Below are 20,848 nucleotides of genomic sequence, written 5' to 3'. Positions count from 1 at the left end.
ATGTGAAGGTTAAAGCTGCCTATGCCTAATGAGCAAAATGATTCAGAGATGGTTATAAGTACGTGAAGCTGATCTTACTAGATGTGTTGTACCAGGGGTGCCTTTCCCAGCTCTGTAGATGTTGCTGGATGATAAATTGTGTGGGTTTATGCTTTTGGGCACTTAGCCCATTTGTAGTGTGGCACTTGTCAGATGTGCAGTGTTAGTCCTGTCTGACCCGGATAGGTGTTTGGGACAGGACGAGGCAAGAGCCCAAGAAGATGATAAGAGCTCTACTGGATGAGAACAAAGGTTTACCTACCCCATACCCCATCTGCAGCAATGGCTAGAAATGGACTGCCAGGAAGGAGGAGAGGGACAGGGGAGGCGTGCAATGATGCAGGCCAGAGGATTCTCCCAACCAAGTTTTGGCTCAGAGACTTGCTGAGCTAGGAGTGAGTCCCTGTATGTAATGACCTTGAGGGATTTTTCTTCTGTGAATTTGTCTGGTTGCTGCTTTAGGAACCCCCAAGGACTTTTAGCTGCCACAACATCCTGCAGCAAGGAGTTCCCCAGCATAACACCACGTACAAGCAGAAGCAGAGTGCTGAACAGAGTGAGCCCAACCGGAGATGAGCATAAGGCAACAGGATGGGAAGAGGGAGTGAAAACACCAGCAGGAACTGGAGCCGATATTACTGTCCCAGCCTTCAGCACAAGCATGACAGAAGAGGGTGGAGGGAATAGAGCTGTGCTTGAAGGGTAAGATTTTTGGTGGCCAGATGAAGAGGTTAGAAGAGCAAGTGTAAGAGGCAAGCTTGTTAAAGTGACAATGTGGAAGATAGGTCTGAGAAGAGCTTTTACCATATGCTAAATATCTGGGGAAAATGGAAATTTGGGAAGTGGGGAGAGGTAGACTGAAGTGATGGGGAAGAGAAGAAAAGGAACAGAGGAGAGGGCACTGTAGGTCAGAGTAAGGTGCCTGTCTCCTCAGCATCCTAGCTGCACCAGTGGCCAAAAGCAGATGTTGGGTAGGAGCATGAGAATAGCTAATATACAGTACGATTTCCCACCCTGCCCGCTTCCAGCGACTTCCTGAGTCATAAGACTTTGTGTTCTTTGCATTCAATAATATTTGAAATTTTCTTTCATGAATTTTTCTAATAGTTTTCTGAATCTGTATAAACTTTTGGCATCCATAATACCATGCAAGTAGTGATTTCCATGGTTTCACTGCTTGCTCTGAACCTTCCTGCAGTTGTTCCAGCTGATGCCCATCAGTTTGTGTTCTATGGATGGCAGCAAACATCAACTTCCTCTACTCCTCTCCTGGTTTTTATGGCTCTGTATTAGTACCTCCTCCCCCCATCAGCTGTCTCTGTTTCAGGCTGGAGGGGCTGATCCCGGGCAGTATCCTTACATGCAGCCTTTCTGAGGTGGATGAGCCAGAAGCCCGCAGCGCTCTAGACTGAGCAGCAGTCTTCCCTCCTGGTTTGCATTCCTCTTCTAATACTCTGGTTTTTGTACTGCTATTAACGTTGAACCAATGTCTTCATAAATACTGCAGTATCCCTGAGGAGTCCAAGGAGTCCAAGTCTCCAATGCAGGAGAATTACAGATACAAACCAATGACAATGGGGTACAAACCAGACAACAGTAACAGACAAAATGCTGGCCTCATGGCAGGACAGTTGGGAGAGTTCGGTTAGCCTGAGGCTCTCCTAAAGTTTGGATCCTATGGCTTTCAGCCAGTCCATGGGTGGTTCAGCTCCAGGCAGCACCTTGACGCTAGCACATGTTGTGGGGATGAAGAGAAGTGATGGTGACAGCCACGGTCCCCGAAGCCCTTGCAATGCTGAGCCTGACTGAGGTGGGAGGGAGGGACGGAGGGGTGAAGGAGGTGGAAGACCTCCATGTCCAATAAATATTACAAAGGCACCAGTGAGCTGGGGCTGCTTTTCCCATGCCATCTGCAGGATGCTGCCAAGTTTGTGACTCACTGGAGAGATGCCCACATAGTGTTTGTGAAATCAAATGTGACAGTAAAATCTGTTTCTGAGGACAGTACAAGTAGCAGCAGCATGGGACACTGAATCAGAGAAGAAAAACATCTTCCTCAGCATTCTGGTGCAGGATGGGGCATTTTTCTTGAAACAGCGTGAAGAAGGCAGGAAGGTAATTCTTGAGGTCCCCAAGATGTGACAAGGTCCCCAGCTGTCCCACCATCTCTTCTGCTTGCCTACAATACATAAAAATGTGTTACTGAATTCAAATATAAGGCAAATGTAGAGCTTGTAAAAATAGGTAACTTGTCTGCTGCATGTACAAGGCATTTTTTGATACCTGGCAGGTAGGAGCAGCATGCTGAGGGGCTTTGAAAGTATTGATCCATTTCTGATCAAGAGCTCCAGAGTAGAATCATAGAATCAAAGAATCATTAAGGTTGGAAGGGACCTCTGAGATCATCGAGTCCAACTGTTAACCTAACTGCCAGGTCCACCTCTAAACCATGTCCCTAAGCACCACATCCACATGTTTTTTGAACACTTCCAGGGACAGCTAATATTCTCCTTGCCATGGGTCCCAGGGCAAGGATGCCACCAGCTCTAGGGCTCTGTTTGGTGCTTGTCAGGTTAACATCATCATGTATTGCTGGAAGGAAGATGCTGCACATTCATTCAATGCTCAGACCTGGTCTCAGTGAGCCTTTACTTGTGAGTCTTTCCAGTGCGAGGCAAGCCGTGATTTCGAAGGGGAGCCAGAGGAGAGCGGTAGCAGCTTTGGAGAGAAAAGCAAAATCTCTGCTGTGCACGGTAAAGCCACAGTGACTGGTCTGCTCAAACCCCAGTGCTGCTCAAAGCATCTGTTAGAGCAACTGGGGGTGGCTTTATGCTCTGCTTCTTTCACATTGGCCCTGCCCTGCTCCGTGTAGAGAAATTCCTTTTATACTGCCGGGAGCAGAGCCGCACTGAGGAGTTCGGTGGGTGATCGGAGTGTTGGTGTAGGGTCAGTGTGACTCGGTGACATGCCAGATCCTCTCCAGCATCTGCAGAGCCTGCTGCAGTCTCCCACATTTGCTGTAGATGCTGTTTGGTGTCTTTGTTTTAGTCTCCTTGAAGGTTATGGTTGCTGTGGTTATTTTTGGCTGCTGTCTCATTATTTCACATGTCTCTAGTCTAGCATTGTATTAGTCAATATTCAAACCACTTCCAGATTGTTTAGCTTGTTCTGACTTTGAGAATTTCCTCTCACTAGATGCAGACGTTTCTGAGACAGTTTATCCCCCAAAATACAGACATCCCTAAAATTCACTTGGCATTTTGCCTTAGTGTTCAGTGGGGCCAGAGTGCCCCTTTCCCCACCCTGTGTAAGCAAACACATCGTCTGCCTCCCTTCAGCCGCCCCAGGCGGTTGTTAGGCGCCTGCAGGTGGCATGCGGGGTTGATGACACGTGGTGGACTCTGGCTCTTATTTAGTCTGAATATCTTGGTTTATACCCTTTTTTTTTCCTGGAGTATTTTTCTCCTGTTCCCATGACTATGTTTCATTGTGTGGGGTCAAGAACCGGGTGCTGGAAGATGCTCATAAAAGGCAAAATCAAACTAAGAAAAACTTTCCTTCCTTCTCTCTTTAACGGACTGAAGGCTCTGGCCACAGTATCCTCATCTGCTGCAATTTGTGACACCCATGTCCTTTTTCTATATAAATGGCAGAGAAATTTGGCTTTACAAATGAAGAATGACATGCTGGACTCCTCCCAGTCCATTCCACCCTGGGGCAGGGAAGAAAAATCCTGCTGATGCTCACACCGTGTTGAGCTGTGATACAAGCGTGAATCGTCAGCAGCATTACTGCATTTAAGCACGACATGTTCACACTCCCTTGCATACGTACGCAACACCAGGAACCCTTTAATTAAAACTGTAGATGTATATGCACACGGGGCAGAATCCAACAAACACAGCTAACCTATACTTCAGGTGGAAGAGTATGCATTAGAACCAGAGTGTAGTCTAATCAACTCCCCCCGACCTGCTTGGCCATCTGGGACGCTAAGAGGAACCCCCTTGCTGCCCCAGGTTTTGCTGATGTGCATCTCCAGAGCTGTCCTTATGCCTGAAGTGACTGTCAGCAATTTGAATACGTAGTCTGGAGACCTGCGTTGCCTAAGGCTCCCTTTCCCCAGGTGTGTGCAAACACTCCCAGCATTGTGCTCAGTGCAAAAATACAGTTCCCACGGGTATTCTGAGTAATAATTTAGCAGAAAACAGAACAGGGAGGATCTAAGCTCACCCCAGCATCTGGGGAGGTGGAGGGTGTAGTACCAGGTGTACGCCCCATCCACAACAGCATGGACAATAGCCCCACTCTGCTCCTCCTGAAACTAGACCACCTGTCAGCTGAGGAATGCAAAACTCTCAGCCCGTGTGGATTTGACAGTGTGGAGGACCCCAAGGGCTCCGACTACAACGGGGCAAATTGCTATTCTCTGGTTATAGCTGTGTTTGAATCTATTGATTTTCTATTGCCTGTGATGAGTGCTGCTCTCCAGGGTCTACTGGAAACCCCTACACGTTCAAGAGCAAAAGAAGAAATGAATAAAAAGTGGCTGTAGGCCAAGGCGTTAATAATTCTGATTCATCTTTAGGATTGGGTAAGGCTGAAATTTATCGTATATGACGTGATGTTACCCTTTTGATGATGGGTACTGTGGAAGACCAGCAGTGCTGTCACTGGGGGCCCAGGCTCCCCCAACTACAGTGAGGGATGTTGCATTATCAGTATAAAAGTGCAAGCAAAAAGATAAAAACCCAAAGATTAAGTGCAAAATGTGCTTGTGAAAGATAGCAGAGTCTTCTAGCACTCGACAGACCCACGTGGCAGCTGGCAGCATTTTTATCTTGGCATAGCAGGCAGCACAGTAGGAGTGGGTGCTAACAGTTATTCCCACATGGGTGTGTTGGGGACATCCTGAAACCCAGAGCAGTGCGTGCTTCTGGGACTCTTACCAACAGCCAAATCAGAGCGAGGAACAGGACATGTAGGGTAAGATGCTTCTGTGCATCTGGAGAGGAACAGCGTCACGGTCCTAAGGACTTCTGGCAGAGATTATCTGTTTAGGTCTCGAGCAGTAGTCATTTAATTGCTGTTCCTGCAATAAAAAATGGTTATCTCCCAATTCATAAAGTGTTTCAGCTAGCACAAATGTTTCTAGCTAGCGTTTTTTTGCCTCCATGCACAGCTATGAACTGACTGTGTGTGTTTTGTGCAGACAGGATTATATAGTCACAGTGGAAGGTTATACCCAATGATGCTGCTAAAGAAATGTTTTCATAAAACTGTAGATAATGATGAGCAAAACGGAGTGTGCAGAAAAAATTAAATTTAAGAACGTGAAGGGTAATGGAGTGTTAGGAAGGTACTCTAGTAAATGTCCTGAATACTGAATTCTCACAGATGTTTAACAGGATGCTGTGGCCAAAACCACAGAGTCAGAAGAGCCCTGAAAGACAATCTGAACTAAACAGAGGGAGGATGCAATTGATAATGATAAATATAAATACAGTTAGGAGATACACGCGCTTGTTGAGTAAGACCAGAAAACCCAATGACAAATCCGTGGCGAAAAGTAGAATCAGAATGAGTCATTTCAATAGCGAATCCTGGTAAATTCACTGCAGTGTTTGTTAGCAAGTTACTACTCTGAATCGGTTAAATTGTGTGCCACGTTTCTCTCGTGAAATTGGGTTTTGGCTTAATGTGCTATAATAAAGAACCTTTTAGATCAAACAAAATCTTTTCTCCCTGTAGGTATTTACTGGCCACACATTTTGCCTTGATATTTGCTTTGAATAAGAGATAGTTTGAGATTCCCCAGGCTTCCTACGTGTCTCATCAGAAAGGCATATTTTCAAGAGCTCAAATCCAAATGGATGTTGTTGTGGGTCTTGGCTTAATGCAGGATTGCACTTGTTGTTCAGGTGAAATCAGTGACTTCTTAGGGTTTTAAGGGTAAAAAAGCACTCATGACTACTTCTCTGAGCTTTCCCAAAACGTCCCTCAGCTTTTCCCAAACTTTCAGCTTCTGTTTTTGATGCATGGCCCTTGAAGAGAGAGCGGCATCATTCCCAGGGGAGACAAGTGCCATCCAGATATCTGTGCCGGAGCCCTTGTCTAGGTTCCCTTCATCATCAGTCGGCAGAGTATGATCCCTCAAAGGCTGATTCCTCTCCTCCTGTAGAAAGTCCTGTCTCCCTAGGAAGGTCAGATGAAGACACTTGAGCGTCTTTTTCTCTTTGAATCTAGAACACTCAAGAGCAATTTCTAGGTGTCTCTTGCTCTGTGTCACTACTTAAGCAAGGTGAGATGCGTCGGACTTGGGTGTGTAAATACACAGTCCGGTACTGCATACAAAATAATGTCATTTCTGCTGTCATACTTCTGCTCAGTATTTCCTGCTGATACAGCCCAGAGGGTCTGCCTCTGAGCTGCAGCAGTACATCAGCGGCTTCTGTAGCTATCATTTCTACTGCGACCATTTAAGCCTTTTTAGTGTTTCAAGGATACAGCCCTTCAGAGTCTTTGATCTGACTTTATCAGTGATTCAGATGGCTCTGTTTAACTAAACTGTGCTTATTACATACGAATGGATTGAGAGCAGCCCTGAGGAGAAGGACTTGGGGGTGTTGGTTGATGAGAAGCTCAACATGACCCGGCAATGTGTGCTTGCAGCCCAGAAAGCCAACCGTATCCTGGGCTGCATCCAAAGCAGCGTGGCCAGCAGGGCGAGGGAGGGGATTCTGCCCCTCTGCTCCACTCTCCTGAGACCCCACCTGGAGCCCTGCGTTCAGCTCTGGGGCCCCCAACAGAAGAAGGACATGGACCTGCTGGAGCGAGTCCAGAGGAGGGCCACGAAGATGATCAGAGGGCTGGAGCACCTCTCCTGTGAGGACAGGCGGAGAGAGTTGGGGTTGGTCAGCTTGGAGAAGAGAAGGCTGCGGGGAGACCTTGTTGCTGCCTTTCAGTACCTGAAGGGAGCCTACAAGAAAGCTGGGGAGGGACTTGTGACCAAGGGCACGTAGTGACAGGACAAGGTGTAATGGCTTTAAACTGAAAGAGGGCAGATTTAGGTGAGATCTAAGGAAGAAATTCTTCACTCTGAGGGTGGTGAGGCACTGGCACAGGTTGCCCAGAGAAGGTGCGGATGCCCCATCCCTGGGAGTGTTGAAGGCCAGGCTGGACGGGGCTTTGAGCAACCTGGTCTAGTGGAAGGTGTCCCTGCCCAGGGCAGAGGAGGTGGAACTAGATGATCTTTAAGGTCCTCCAACCCAAACCATTCTATGATTCTATATTTGCTGCTGCCACAGTTTTTTTGCTATTTGTGAAAATTATCACCCTCTTTTCTTCTTGTTTTTTGCTAAAAATGTTAAATAGAGCTAGGATGAAAACTGCTCACTTTCCAAAAAGAGAGAGAGAGAGAAATCTGAAGTCCATGCATCCATGTCAGATTGTTCAGTACCTTTACAAGCTGAGCAAATTATTGCCGTATGAGATTTATTTAACAGGTCCTGTTTAAACATCCCCCAACAATATTAATTAGCATTAATAATAGTCCCAATGTTTGAATCCTGCACCATTCCTTCTGATATTTTGAGATCAGTGACGGGCTGGAGAAGAAGAGTCATGAACAGCCAGAGTAATTGAGGTTGGAAGTACCCCTGGAGGTCTCTGGTCCAAGCCCTCACTCAAAACATGATCAGCTTAAAGCAGCCACTACATCTAAGATAATATTTTATACTGGCTGATTCCCCTCAATCTTATAAATGCGCACTTTATTTGTAATACTAATTTGTTTAGGTTCTGTTTCCAAGCACTGGGGTTAGTTTTGGCTATGCCAAGAATTTAAAGGGCCTTCTGCTGGCAGACTTCTCGTGGATAGAAGATATTTGTTCCACATATTTGTTTGTAGAAGATGTTGCTTTATGTCTCCTTCCCCTTATTAAGCTAAGTAGATTGAGCCTCCTTCATCTCTTGCAGTAAATCTTATCGGGGAGTTCCAGGGCCACCTCTGGTAGAGCTCTGAGTACCTCCATGGATGGAGGTCCCACAGCCTCTCTCAACCCTGTGCCAGTGTTTCACCACCCTCACGGGGTGGGGGGAAGTCTTAATATCTACTTGGAATTTTTCTTCTTTCAGCTTGTATCTTTTGCTTCTTTCGCTGTGTGCCTCAGAGGAGAGCCTGGCTCTGTCTTCTCTACACCCTCCTGTTAGGCAGCAAAAGGTTTTTGCCTTCTCTTCTTCAGGCTGAGTAATCCCAGTTCCTTCAGTGTTTCCTTGTATGTCCACTGCTCCAGCCCATGGCCATCTTGGTGGCCTCTGCTGGATTCAGCCCAGTACATCTGTGTCTTTCTTGTACTTGGCAGTCCCAAACTAGACACTGCACTCTAGATGTGGTCTCACAAGAGCCAGAGAGGATGGATCACCTCCCTCGACCTGCTGGCTGCACACTTGCTGATACAGCCCAGTCTGTGGTTGGTCTTCTTAGCCAGAAGGACACACTGCTGACCTCTGTTCAACTTTTCATCCTTCAGGACTCCCCAGATCCTTTTCTGTGAAGCTGCTTTCTAGCCATCATCCCTAGCCTGTCCTGGTGACACAGGAGAAGGACTCGGACTTCTTTTTGCTGAGGCTGCTGTCCACCCCTTTCTCCAGCTTGTCAAGGTCTCCCTGAATAGCAGCCCTGCCCTCCAGCATATCAGCCGTGCTTCCCCCCACCTCCCAGTCTGGTCTCATCCACGAACTTGCTGTGAGCGTGCTCCATCCCGTGTCATCTCTGTTGTTAATAAAGACTTTAAACATCAGCAGCCCCTGAGAGACACCACTAGTCATTCATTCATGCAATTAATTACTGAGTTCAATTTTCTGCTTCATTCAAAGATTTGAGTGTTTCCTCCTAAATCAGGTTTTCCTCTGGGCCTCTGAGCAGCCTCTGACATCCCCAGAGGAGACCACTGACTCGGTCCCAACATCCCTCTCCTGCTCTTTATGACCATGGGCTGTGACAATGTAGCCAGAGGGTCCAAATCCTGACTCATGGCCCACACCGAGCTCTTCACCCAGCATTATCCCGTGCAGACACAAAGGCATGTTATTAGCCATGGTCCAGACTCTGTAGGAACCAGCTTTAGGAGTGTGGTTTGGTGGAGCCACAAGATTGGGTGGTTCACCAGCAATACTGGGTCCCTTCCCAGGGGTCTGTGCCCATAACCCCCTTCCTTCCTGGTGGAGACTGCATTGGACCATGCCAGGTCACCTCCCAGGGCGATTGTTTCTTCTGTCTGCAGAAGGCCATTGTCTTCAGGGCAAGGTCCCCTCTCTGTACCCAGTTGCTCACTGAGCTTGAGCCTCTACTGGCCTCCATTGTGGGGCTTCCCCAGGGCACCAGGTGTGTGTGTCGGGGGGGGTCCTACTCCATCCAGGTGGCAGCTGATGCTGCAGGAATATTTGGGATGTAGAAGAGGGAGGAAAGGCAAGAGCAGCCCCTCTGCTCACCCACCTGTGGAGGTAGCTCTCCATTTCCCACCCCTTCCCACAAAGAGGGCATTGGGACTGGTCCCACTGGCAGAGCCTGCTGAGCCACCACAGTCTCTCTGCAGTGAGGAGCCTGTCTCTTGGGAGCCAGAGCCACCCTCTGCCTGGCTGGCACAATGCTCGTGGGCCACGCAGCCCTCTCCCCTGAGCGCTGCACAAACAACCCGCGGGAGCTGCGGCCTGAAAACCAGTGCTGCACACCAGCCCTGCTACGTCTGCCTGCGTCACGCTCTGCCAGCTCTGTCCTGGGGACGAGGCCGCTCTCGCTTCCCAACTGGTGGCCAATGCTGGGTTAACCATTAACTCTCTGCTCCGAGGCCCGCTGGGGACAGGGCTTTGTTTTCAGGGCACTTGCAGAGCTTCTCGCTGTGGCCTTTTCCTGTGACGCTCTGGTGACATTTCTTGATGGGATCCTGCTGTGGGCTGAACAGCCTTTCCTGTCTGCCGGCAGCCGTGCAGCAGGGCCGTGGCTCGCGTGGCCTTTACGGTCTGCGGGCAGCGCGAGGGAGGGTGGCCCAGGAGTGGGATGTGATCGTGGTGGTGAGGGAGGGGACGGGCGTGTGGCCAAGGCCAGGCGCACCACTGCGCTGAGGTTCCCCTCTGGGTGCTCTTCGCGGTGCTCCTTTCAGCTGCCTGAGGTGCGTGAGACCAAGCAGATAGGCTGGTGACCCCCGCCCCGAGCGAGGGAGGTCCCTCGGGAGAGGGGTCGCAGGGTGCCTGGCGTGCACCACGAGTGCCCGGTGCGCGCTGGGGGCCTGCTGGCACCGTTGGCACCGTTGGCAGCCCTGCCCCCCGCCCTGTGCCAGGAAATGAATCACCTTCAGTCAAAGGCTTCGCGTCGGGGGCTCTGCAGTCTCCCTTACCGCCGCTGTCTCCTCCCCACATCCTGCTCTTCCCTTCTTGGCATTGTGAAATAGGAAACTCCTGAGTGTTTCCTCTGCAGGGAGCTCCACAAAAATGCTGGAGGCCAAGTCCTGCTGCAAGGCAGACAGCCTGAGCAAGGGCGCAGGTCGAAGAGCTGCAGTCACACCCCCCCCCGCCTCAAGTTTGCAGTAGCCCTTGCACATGTTGGGGACGTGCCTCAGGCCCAGGACAGGGTGATGCTAATGCTGAGCGCCAAAGAGGGACTTCAGATCCTCCCAGCAGCCGTTCTGGCCCGCTCCGGTCCCCCTTCCTGCTACTCCCTGCCAAGCACAGAGGGGCTGTTTAAAAAAAGCCCTGCCACCTCTGAGCTGAGCTGGGAAGCGATCGACATTTAGTGCGTCTGAGTGTGCTCGTGTGCTATAATCACTGCTCATTGTCAGTGGCAGCAAGGAGGAGAGGCGTAAGTGTTTGCACCTGCTTATCTCCTGGGTGGGCGAGTGGGTGGCAGCCAAGGGCAACGACAGCTTTTGAAACAGGAGGGAGAAACTTGAAACTCCACTGACATGGTGTCCTCGGGATGTGACTGCAACCCAGGTGAAGATTTCTGCCAAGCAGCCTGGGCTGCAGGAGAAATACTGGCAGCGATGTGCAGTGCTGACTGGCAGCAGCTCTCACACCCTCCGTCTGCGAGCCGGGGGGAGGGCTCACCCCCTCCTCAGTGGCCACCAGATGTCTGGGGGTTGCACTTTCTAGTTTCCAGGTCTTGTTTATGGTTCCTGAATCTCCATCTCTAAGGCATCTTCAGGAGACTGGTGCAGTGCTGAAGAGAGGTGTCTGCTGCGTGGGCATGTCCGTGTACAGGGGCCTGAGTCCTGCACGTCCATGAACCCCCACAGCCCAAGAGCTTGCATGTGGGCAGCTTGTGCTGACCGTTGAGCACCGGGCGTGAGGGTCGGCCGGGTGTGCACACGCGGCCTGTGCAGACCAGCGGAGGAGGGCACTTCCTTCCCTCAGCTATTGGGAACAGGCTATTTTTGGAAACCCTGTATAACCAAAGTGGACTGTGGCTTTTCTCCGCAGTTTCATTTCTCCTAATTTAGCACTTTGAAATGTGTTTAATTAAAAAGCTATTTATATAAACATTTATAGTCTAACTTATACAGTGAGAATATTTATATTCTGAACTCTTGATTTTAAGCATTTTTTTCTTTCAGGGTGAGATTGCCTCTGTTCAAAGAAACAGTAACGTACCAGGAATACACAAGGTGTTAAAGACCACACCATTCACCCAGACTAAGCAAAGCTTTCATCTAAAAGGAATAAAAAATAAACATGGCAGAATTTACAGGTTACAAGGAAACCTCAAATCGGCACCTACGATTCAAATTGCAGAGTCTTAGTCGCCGCCTTGATGAACTGGAGGAAGCAACCAAAAATCTGCAGAAAGCAGAGGATGAGTTGCTTGACCTCCAGGACAAAGTTATCCAGGCAGAAGGCAGCAACTCCAGCATGCTGGCTGACATCGAAGCCCTGCGGAAAAGAGTGCTGAAGATCGAAGGCAAGGATGAAGAAATTAGGAAGGCTGAAGAGCTTTGCCGGTTAATGAAAGAAAAACTTGAAGAGGAAGAGAGTCTTACCCGAGAGCTGAAGTCAGAAATCGAACACCTTCAGAAGAGAATGGCAGAGCTGGAGAAGCTGGAGGAGGCCTTCGGCAGGAGCAAGAACGACTGTACGCAGCTGTGTCTTAGCCTCAATGAAGAAAAGAACTTGACCAAAAAGATATCTACAGAATTAGAAATACTTAGAGTGAAAGTGAAAGAACTGGAAGCATCTGAGGACAGGCTGGATAAAACCGAGCAGAGCTTAACGGGCGAGTTAGAAAAACTGAAATCCTTAGCGCTGAGCTTTATCACTGAAAGAAAACATTTTAATGAAAGAGAAAAGCAGAATGAAAAAATTATCCAGGAGCTAACACAAAAACTGGAACAAAACAATAAACTAAATAGGGCAGATCAAACTAGAAATGCATCCAACTTGCTAGAAAGGTCATCAAATAATCTCCTGGACAGAAATGATTTGAGAATTGAAGATGATTTGACTTCTGCATTGCCCTCTAAGGAGACCAGGAGGAAGGGAAGTGTGGATTACCTGAAACATGTAGAAAATGAAACCAGGAATAAATCGGAAAACCAAAAGAATAAAAATCAGGAAGACAACAAAGTGAAAGATCTCACCCAAGAAATTGAGAAACTTAAAACTCAGATCAAACGTTTTGAATCTTTAGAAGAAGAACTTAAAAAAATGAGAGCCAAAAACAATGACCTGCAAGACAGTTATTTGAGTGAACAGAATAAAAACAAACTGTTAACGGGTCAGCTAGAAGAAATAAAAATGCAAATAAAGAAGCAGAAAGATCTGGAGAATGGAGAGGTTGAAAATGAAGATACAAGCTTTTCTAGCAGGGGAAAACACGACAGACCTAAATACAGAGGTGTCACATCTGATTTGACAGCTGCCAAGCACAAGCCAAGGGAGCTCTCGCCGCAGCAGCGCCGGGAAAGAGCAAGGAACAGAGATTTCTCTGTCAGTAACGACAGCTACGGCCATGGCGGTAAGCAGGTGCCCAGTCCAAGCTTAATGAACAGAAAAGCGGGGAAAGTATCTGGTGCATCTGCCCTTTCAGACACTGCTGTGACAGATACAAAAAGACTGGAAGAGAAATCTTTAGTTTCTACTTTCTCTTCTGGTCAGAAGGAAGGCTGCACCACACAGAATGAGGGGAAGAGATCAAAAGAGCAGCCATCTGTCCTCAGCCGATATCCTCCTGCTGCACAGGAGCAGAAATCTTGGAAAGCACCTTCCAAATCTGTTGGTGACACAGGCCTGAGATCCAAGGCTGAAAAGCCATCTCAGGTGCTCCGTGGCAACTGCCAAACCAGTGCTGACGCACGGGATGAAAAGTCAGGCAAAGGAGAATCGGTGGCTTCTTTGGCCGAGAAGCTGAAAACAAGTCAGGCAGAAGGCAGTGACTGCTCGGGGGACACGCTGCTCGCAAGGGGTAATCACACCTCTTCCAACGGCACAGCTTCGGCCTACAGGTACCACCTCTCCTCCCATGTGTCGGCATCGGACTCCACTGGCTCTAAAGCAGAAGCAGTGACCACTTTTGCCGCATCACACAGACAGTCCTCGGAGGGGAGGGCTAAAAGAGCAATAATCTCCCAGGAAAAAGAATTCACAGACACCTCACTTGAAAGTGTGAAGCCTTCAACACTAACAAAGCGTTCCCATCGCTCCAGGAGTCAGGAAGACATTCTGCAGATTCTCACAGGTCTTGATAAAGAAGACACGGAGCAGTCTTCAACTTCAGCAACGGATCATGTAAATGCTGGCTTAAAAACAGACTCCAAAACCATCCAGAGTAACCAGGAAAAACTTAATTCAGATGAAGAATTGGGAAGAAGCAAAAAAACCACCACTCAATCAGATTTTGAGACAAGAAAGAAAGTCAGTTCCAAGCAGTTCTCCAATTCCAGGGGAGTTTTTAGAGCATCGCTTTTTGAAAATGACAAAACCACTGTAAATGATGAAGACTCCACCAAGTGTATAAAACCATCAGATGCCAGCACTGGAGGATTTAAATCCAGAAGGTCATTCAGCCCGAGAGAAGCGCTGAGATCAAAAGCTGTCATTAAACCTGCAATTGTTGAAAAGGATATGAAGGCAATCATGGGAGGGACTGTTTCTGAGGCAGAGTCGGAAAAACAGAAGTCTGTTCTTAAAATGGTAACAAATAAAATGACAAGCAGCATCACAATCTTCCCTTCTGAGCCAACAGGTCCAAGGACCAGTGCAGATACAGCAGCAAAGGAAAGGCATGTTACCACCAGCAACATCAGAGTTGCTCCAAATGAACCTTCACCAATAACAAACAATCTCCCCACACCCTTCGAGATATCGATTAATAAAAGTGCTCTGAAATTATCCGAGACGGACAGAATTGGAGAGGCAGCACCGAGAAGTAAAGCAGAAACAGTGGTCTCCAGAAGCAGCATTATGATAAAGACTTCTGAACTCACGGAGAGGAACAGCGAGCCGCCTTCAGAGACAATCAGCTGGAAGAGCCACGGCTCTTCAGATGCAGCTTCATCCGAAACAAAACATGTCACTGTGAGAAGTTCCTGGAGAACAAGACAAGGCTTACATTCCCTGGAGGACTCTCAAACCAAAGTGGAGAAAAGTGCAGCTTCCAGTACTGCAAGCATGTGTAGGTCCTCGGTGGACCTCTCAGAAATGGAAGGGAACAGTGCAAGAACAAACTCCCTGGAGCAGACCTCAGCAAGGACCAGTGCCACGGCGAATTCCTGGAGTGCCCCCGAACTGGGGTCCCGAAGGACCAAAAGTAACTTAAGTGCGTCTGAACTGCTAACACGTAGGAGCTATGCAAGTGATCCTACAGCGGCTTCTGCTTGGCACCGGACCACACCACCTGTAAGTAGCCTGTGTTAAACACTCTTGTCTTTCAGTTGATGAGATTTTCCAAGTTGCCTGTTAGTTGTAGGGTGCCTGATTTGAAAGTCTTACAGCTTATTTCCTGAAGTGCTGCCCTCTCCCAGCTCCTGCTGTCTTCAGTGGAGCATCTCATATGTGAAGTACTCGATTTAGACTTCTTGAAATTAGATCCATCTGCTTGGGTCTTGTAATGCCATATGAGTAACTGTATAGTAGCATTTGGTCTTGCCAAGATCAGAGAAGACATAGTCACAGCTTATGTAGGACATGGTATGCTTTTCAGAGCGGCTTTGCATGGCACTGTCAACTTGGAGTAGTAATGAAAAAAATGATGGAAATGAGCAGATTTTAACAGTGCTATGCCTCAGGCAGAGCTGTAGCTCTAACAGCAGCTGTAGAGACATAGCTCCTTTTGGTAAGAGCTGCATGGTTTCCCCATGTGAAGCCAGACTCTGGTCTGGAAATGCTTCCCGGGCATCTCCTAAACAGATGAGTAGTGGCTGGTTACACAGGGCTGCTCCCTCCTTGGTCTATGTCAGTGTGCCACCTGAAAAGAAGCAAGAGCCAGGGGGATGGCGGTGCTCTTCTCCTGTTCCTTTGGCTGTTACCAGCGAGGGGAGGCCCTCAGAGCAGGGCTGACACACGCAGACAGTTGGACTGGTGAGCTGTACGTGCCACCGGAGCTGCGGGCTCCAGCGTATTTCAAGTGAGCTCACTGGCACCAAGCGCCCCTCCAGTCCACTGACCCACGTGCCTGTTCCTGCTGCAGCTCCTGCCTCTGCTCTTTACGTAGAACTGCTCTAAGCAGCTGCTGCCATTGCCAAGTCTCCAGGAGGAGCCGGGCTGAGTAATCTGACAGGGCTGGTGGCAGAAGGGACAGATTCATAACCGAACGACTCCGGCATTGACACAGATGAGGTGCTGCAGATGTGAAAGGAAGTTTACATTTGCAAAACTTCTCCTCCACTTCTGTGGCAATGAGAAGCACAGAAGAATTTGCACCATTGCTTTGCTTCACAGAGAGTCTTTGCCTGGTGTTAGGAAGTGCAGGTTGGCCTTCCAGCTACAGCTGGACACTGAGAATACATCGTCTCCCTGGCCAGGGTCACTTGTGGGTCACAGGCAGTCTGTACTTCTCTTTCATGAACCCAGGCAGAACTGACATGACTGAGGTTGTCCTTTTGCATAATGGCAGCTTATGTGCTTGGGCAACGGGAGATCCATCCCTGGGCCTCCCTTTATCCCAGGAGTTTGAATTCACAGCACCCACACACCTCAAGTCTCACAGCTGAGGAGATCTTCACTTGCAGCTGGGCTCACGCGTGGTCAGTCATGGAGCCCGCAAGAGTGGGCACTCATATTTCTTTCCAATTTTCCCCCCAGCAGCCCACCCAGGGCGGAGTGTAGCTCTGCAGTTCGTTCTGCGGGTGGTCTCAGGCTCACTGTCAGATCAAATTTGCTAGCTACGCGGTGTGCCTACAGCAGCAGCTGAAGCGTACCTGACGGAGCAACCTGGCCTCTGTGTGGTCATCCTGGGTATCCCTGATGAATTAGCTGGCTTCCAGCCTTGCCCGTGTCTGCGGTGACAAGCAGCCAGGAAGGCGAGTGCGTGGTTAGTTCACACAGGGCTGTTGGGTATTGAGTTAGGTATCTCTCTGCATCATACTTTGAAATAAAATCACCCTGACACCACAGTCACAAATCTGAATTCTTGGTCATAAATTAAATATATTTTTAGCTTGTAAATGAGGAGCATGAAGTTACCCTGAAAGACTACAGATATACCAAATTTTATGCATTTGGGCAGCTCAAATATGCCCTTGGAAAAAAACCGAAGTATCTGCCCTTTGAAGGGTATCTTCAGGCTTATAATATGCCTCATATCACAAGCAGTGTGTTTCTGCTGGGATTTGTGTTTCAGTTAAAGATGCAGCTGTTTCTCTGGCAGAAGGTTTGGCACTGATCTATGCTAACTTTGCACATTCAGCTTTCCTATGAAGGCATCAATGTCACCTCTTCCCAGCTCCACTGTCCAAAGTCTGAGATTGCCTTAAGAATCCCATTTGGGAAACACGGGGTCTGTGCTGCTTTTGCTAAAATACATCTTCCTCTCCTCCGAGAAATACTCATCCTGTCTGACCATTTGCTGCAGGAGGCTAAAGCAAGCTGGAGGCTCGGCCCCTGCCTCAGCCTGTCCTTCAGGACAGACACAAACTGAGCACCTGGAAATAACTCTTGCAAGGAGATGCCAAGGCACAAGGTGTAATTTCAGCCTTCCGTTTTTGTACCGCTGATGTAGGCAAATGTCCCTAATGAAGCTACAGGAGGTATCTGCAGCTCTTAGCAATAATTGTGCTACAGAACTAGCAGCTCTTTGGAGCGCTGCTTTGGCAGACCCAGAAAGCAGTGGGTGCTGATGGATGGATGCTGCAGCCTGAGGACCAGCTCCCTCTAGTGCTTGCAGCCAGCCTTCCTCGGGCTCCCGTAAAAGACCTGAGGAGGTGCAAGACCTCAAGCAGTCATTCCGTTGGGCTTCGTGTTTCAGATAATGAAGTCAGTATTTCTCTGGTGTGATGTTTGACTGCTGAAAATTTGCAATGCCCGAATTAGTCCAAAGGCACTGGCAGGCAGCAAGCAGATGAGCAGGCAGCAATGCAAGATGAATGCACTCAATTCAGTTTTCTTGTGGCTGTGACACTAATACGACTGGAGCTGGGCTGTGTGCTGCATAAATTAGAGAAAAACCTAAAGGTAGGCTTTTCTTCAAGTGAAGCTATGTGTACCGTCTTATGGTGGGTGGGTCTCGTGGAAAAGTCTCCCTGACATTATCCAGGGATGTGCTGCCTCTTGCCCCTTCTCTCCTCTGCTTTAGGGACTAATAGAAAGTGCATCCATCACCATTTCACCCTCGCTGACTCCACATAAGCGTCTACTTACGCAGCCAGCCACGCCACATCAGTGTTTTCATCTTTCCTTGGACCTCAGTAACTTTGCCCACGGGGTCCGTTCTGTTGTGTGTGAGTCCTGGGAGTCACAGTCTGTTCAGAGCAGCTTCCAGGTGCTTGTCAGTGACCAGCTGGTTGTCCTTCGGGGTGCCATGGAGCTGACCCAGCTCTGCTGCGGTACCAGCAGGTACTGGTCTGCCTCGCTGACAGATGGGGGGTGGCCAGCCTGATGGCCCTGGCTCAGCTCTTCTCCTACAAAACTCCTTGAGACCACTGTATCTGGGCTGGTAGTCATGCTAAAGCCATGCTGCCTGACGGCAGACAGACTGACACTGTCTGATGCCCGAGGGGATGGAGCTCCTATATGCTCACCCAGTGGCCTCATCCCTAAAGACAGCTACTGTATCAGAAATACAGAGGTGCCTAGCCCTTGCTAAGCTGTCCAGGTCCATCAAGATGACTGCCATTCATTAAATTAAAATTATCACCTCACTTCTGCGAGCAGCCTGGCCCACCATGGCTGTCTCTGGCCCCTGGTTGGTTGGAGGGCCCTGTGGGAGCTGTCCCTGTGCTGTGCCTATTCACCGAGGTGCTGCTGCTGCTGCTCACGTCTCACTTCTATTGTAGGGCTTGGATCGCAAGGGGGAGGCCAGGTCCAGTGTTTGCTGGATGTCACCCACAGCGGGGCCAGCTCAGGGCAGATGTTTGCCCGTCCCCACCAGATGTCACCTTCTTTCTGAGAGCCCATCAAAGCCTGGCGTCCACCTCAGAGATGCTTTTCTGCCAGGCACGGGGGCTGCTGCCTCCCCCTTCCCTGCTATCCCTTTTGCCACAGGGCAGAGACCAAATCTGTTCCACCAGTGCCCGCAGCCCCTTCACAGGGCCGTGCACTGCGTGTTTCAGCAAACACGATGCCATCCCCAAAGCGAGCAGAGCTGATAAAGCCTTCAGTAGAGCAGCGCAGCCATTGCGCTTTGCCCAGTAGCTGATTACGTTATTGCAATTGTAATTTCACCATTGTAATGATTTGTTTTGTTTCTGATGTTGGTGTGATCGTGCCTTACAGCATGCTGGAACGTGTGGATAAGGAGGTTTTCCAGCCAGCGACAGCAAAAGCACTGCCCTCTTCCCGGGGAGCTGGAGGGTGACAGGGACTCCTCACCCCCCCGCAACTCACAGCAGGGTGCAGCCTCAGTAAAAGACATGGGTGCCCCAACCATAAGGCAGACCATAGGCTGCTGAACCATAGAATCATAGAATGTCCTGAGTTGGAAGGGACCTACAAGGATCATCAAGTCCAACTCCTGTCCCTGCATAGGACAACCCCAAAATTCACACCCTATGTCTGAGGACCTTGTCCAAATGCTTCTTGAATATTGTAAGGCTTGGCACCATGACTGCTTCCCAGGGGAGCCTGTTCCAGTGCTCCACCACCCTCTGGGTGAAGAACCTTTTCCTAATGTCCAACCTAAACCTCCCCTGGATACCTTCCTGCCGTTCCCTCGCGTTCTATCACTGGTCACCAGGGAGAAGAGATCAGCGCCTGCCCCTCCTCTCCTCCTTGTGAGGAAGCTGTAACCGTGATGAGGTCTCCCCTCAGTCTCCTCTCCTCCAGGCTGAACAGAGCAAGTGATTTCAGCCGCTCCTCATATGGCTTCCGAGGGTACGATCCCATAAATGTCTCTGCAGACATTCAAGAAAACATTAGTTAGTTTAAAAGTGCCATTTAGATGCCTATGACAGGAAAACAGTGTAGGACACTCCCACGTCACATCCTCATTGCCAAGACAATGGGAGGTTCAGGTTGCTAGCCACTCCCCACCCATGGCAGTTAAAGCTCAGAGTTAATGCTTCTAAGAAACTGCTTCAGTCACTAAACCGTGGGATTTTCTGCTGATAGTCCCTCATGGATACAAGCATTCTGGGGCCAGCAAACCACGCAGGCTGAGCACAGATTTGTGCACAGGTCACTCCGCTGAACAGAAGACCCCGTGCCCATAACTTGGCTTAAAATTACTGGATGGTTTAAAAAAACCAACCAACCAAACAAAAAAAACCCCACCTTTATGAAATAGCACATAAGTGAGGACATGCCAGAGCTGGCCTGGTGGCCTGAGTCCCTCCTTGCCAAAGGGACTCAAGCCAGCACCTCGCGCTGCAAGCCCAGGATCAGGAACCCAGTGCTATTCTAGACCCCTTCACAGTCTCTGAGTCCCAACCCTTTTTGTTTTCCTTCGCACAGGATGAAAGCAAAGATTTTGTGCCCAGTTCCAGAAGAAAACAGTACGGCTCTTCTGAGTACCTCTCACAGGTTGACACACCAGGGAAAAGGCCAGCCACCAAGATGGAGCTGCAGGACCCCGAATCCAACCCCCGCGCACCACTGGGGCTCCAAGTAGAGGAGCAGGTATGTGAGTTCCAGGACCATCCAGAAAAGAGAGTTACAAGGCAAGAAACCAATGTCTGAACTGACCTCCCAGTAACGTAACTTAGAGAACTTGTCCAAAATGAATGTAAACCTTTTAGGAGAAATCCAGTCTTAAATTAGCCCAGCCCAGAGGTGGAGTGCCTACTGTATTGCCTCGGTAAATTAGTCTACTCGTTTCCTATACCAGTAAAAAAGTACGACCTGATGTTTCTGTTCTAAACTTCTTTCAGCTAGCTTTATGGCTAAAACCATTCTCCAGGGAATAAGAGGCACTACATCTAGTCATCCTCTGGCACACATTGGACAATCAGGGATGGAAAAGAAAACATTTGGAGAGACAAAATCAGAGCCCCTGGTTTATCCACTTCAGCTGGCTGCTGTACTACTAGGGTGCTCGTCTGCTGCTACGTACCTGCTGCTCTGCCTCCTAAAACACATCTTTCTGGACACACAAAGAAGTGGAAGATGGCCCACATTATAGCGACTATGACTTATTGCCTGAAATATGGAAAAAAACATGTGTTCCAGC

General features: G+C 49.1%; 1 protein-coding gene across 5 annotated transcripts in view; it reads left to right on the top strand.

Moving 5' to 3' along the window:
- The window catches only part of LUZP1 (leucine zipper protein 1), a 46,891-nt gene that overhangs the window by 19,971 nt on the left and 6,072 nt on the right, over positions 1-20,848 (top strand). For 4 of the 5 annotated variants that reach the window (XM_087760496.1, XM_087760497.1, XM_087760498.1 and 1 more), the window contains 2 exons: positions 11,649-14,925; positions 20,134-20,358. In XM_087760496.1, the coding sequence (XP_087616622.1) occupies positions 11,767-14,925; positions 20,134-20,358 (3,384 nt within the window). In that variant the 5' untranslated portion in view covers positions 11,649-11,766. Of the gene's footprint in view, positions 1-11,648; positions 14,926-20,133; positions 20,359-20,848 lie in introns of those variants that run through there. The other variant, XM_087760500.1, reaches the window with a different exon arrangement.

Source organism: Nipponia nippon, unplaced genomic scaffold (assembly GCF_047370975.1).
Source record: "Nipponia nippon isolate SJK-2023a ecotype South Korea unplaced genomic scaffold, ASM4737097v1 scaffold_23, whole genome shotgun sequence".
Lineage (NCBI taxonomy): Eukaryota > Metazoa > Chordata > Aves > Pelecaniformes > Threskiornithidae > Nipponia > Nipponia nippon.
Note: the sequence above shows the minus strand (reverse complement) of the source record. Positions and strands in the feature narration are given on the sequence as shown.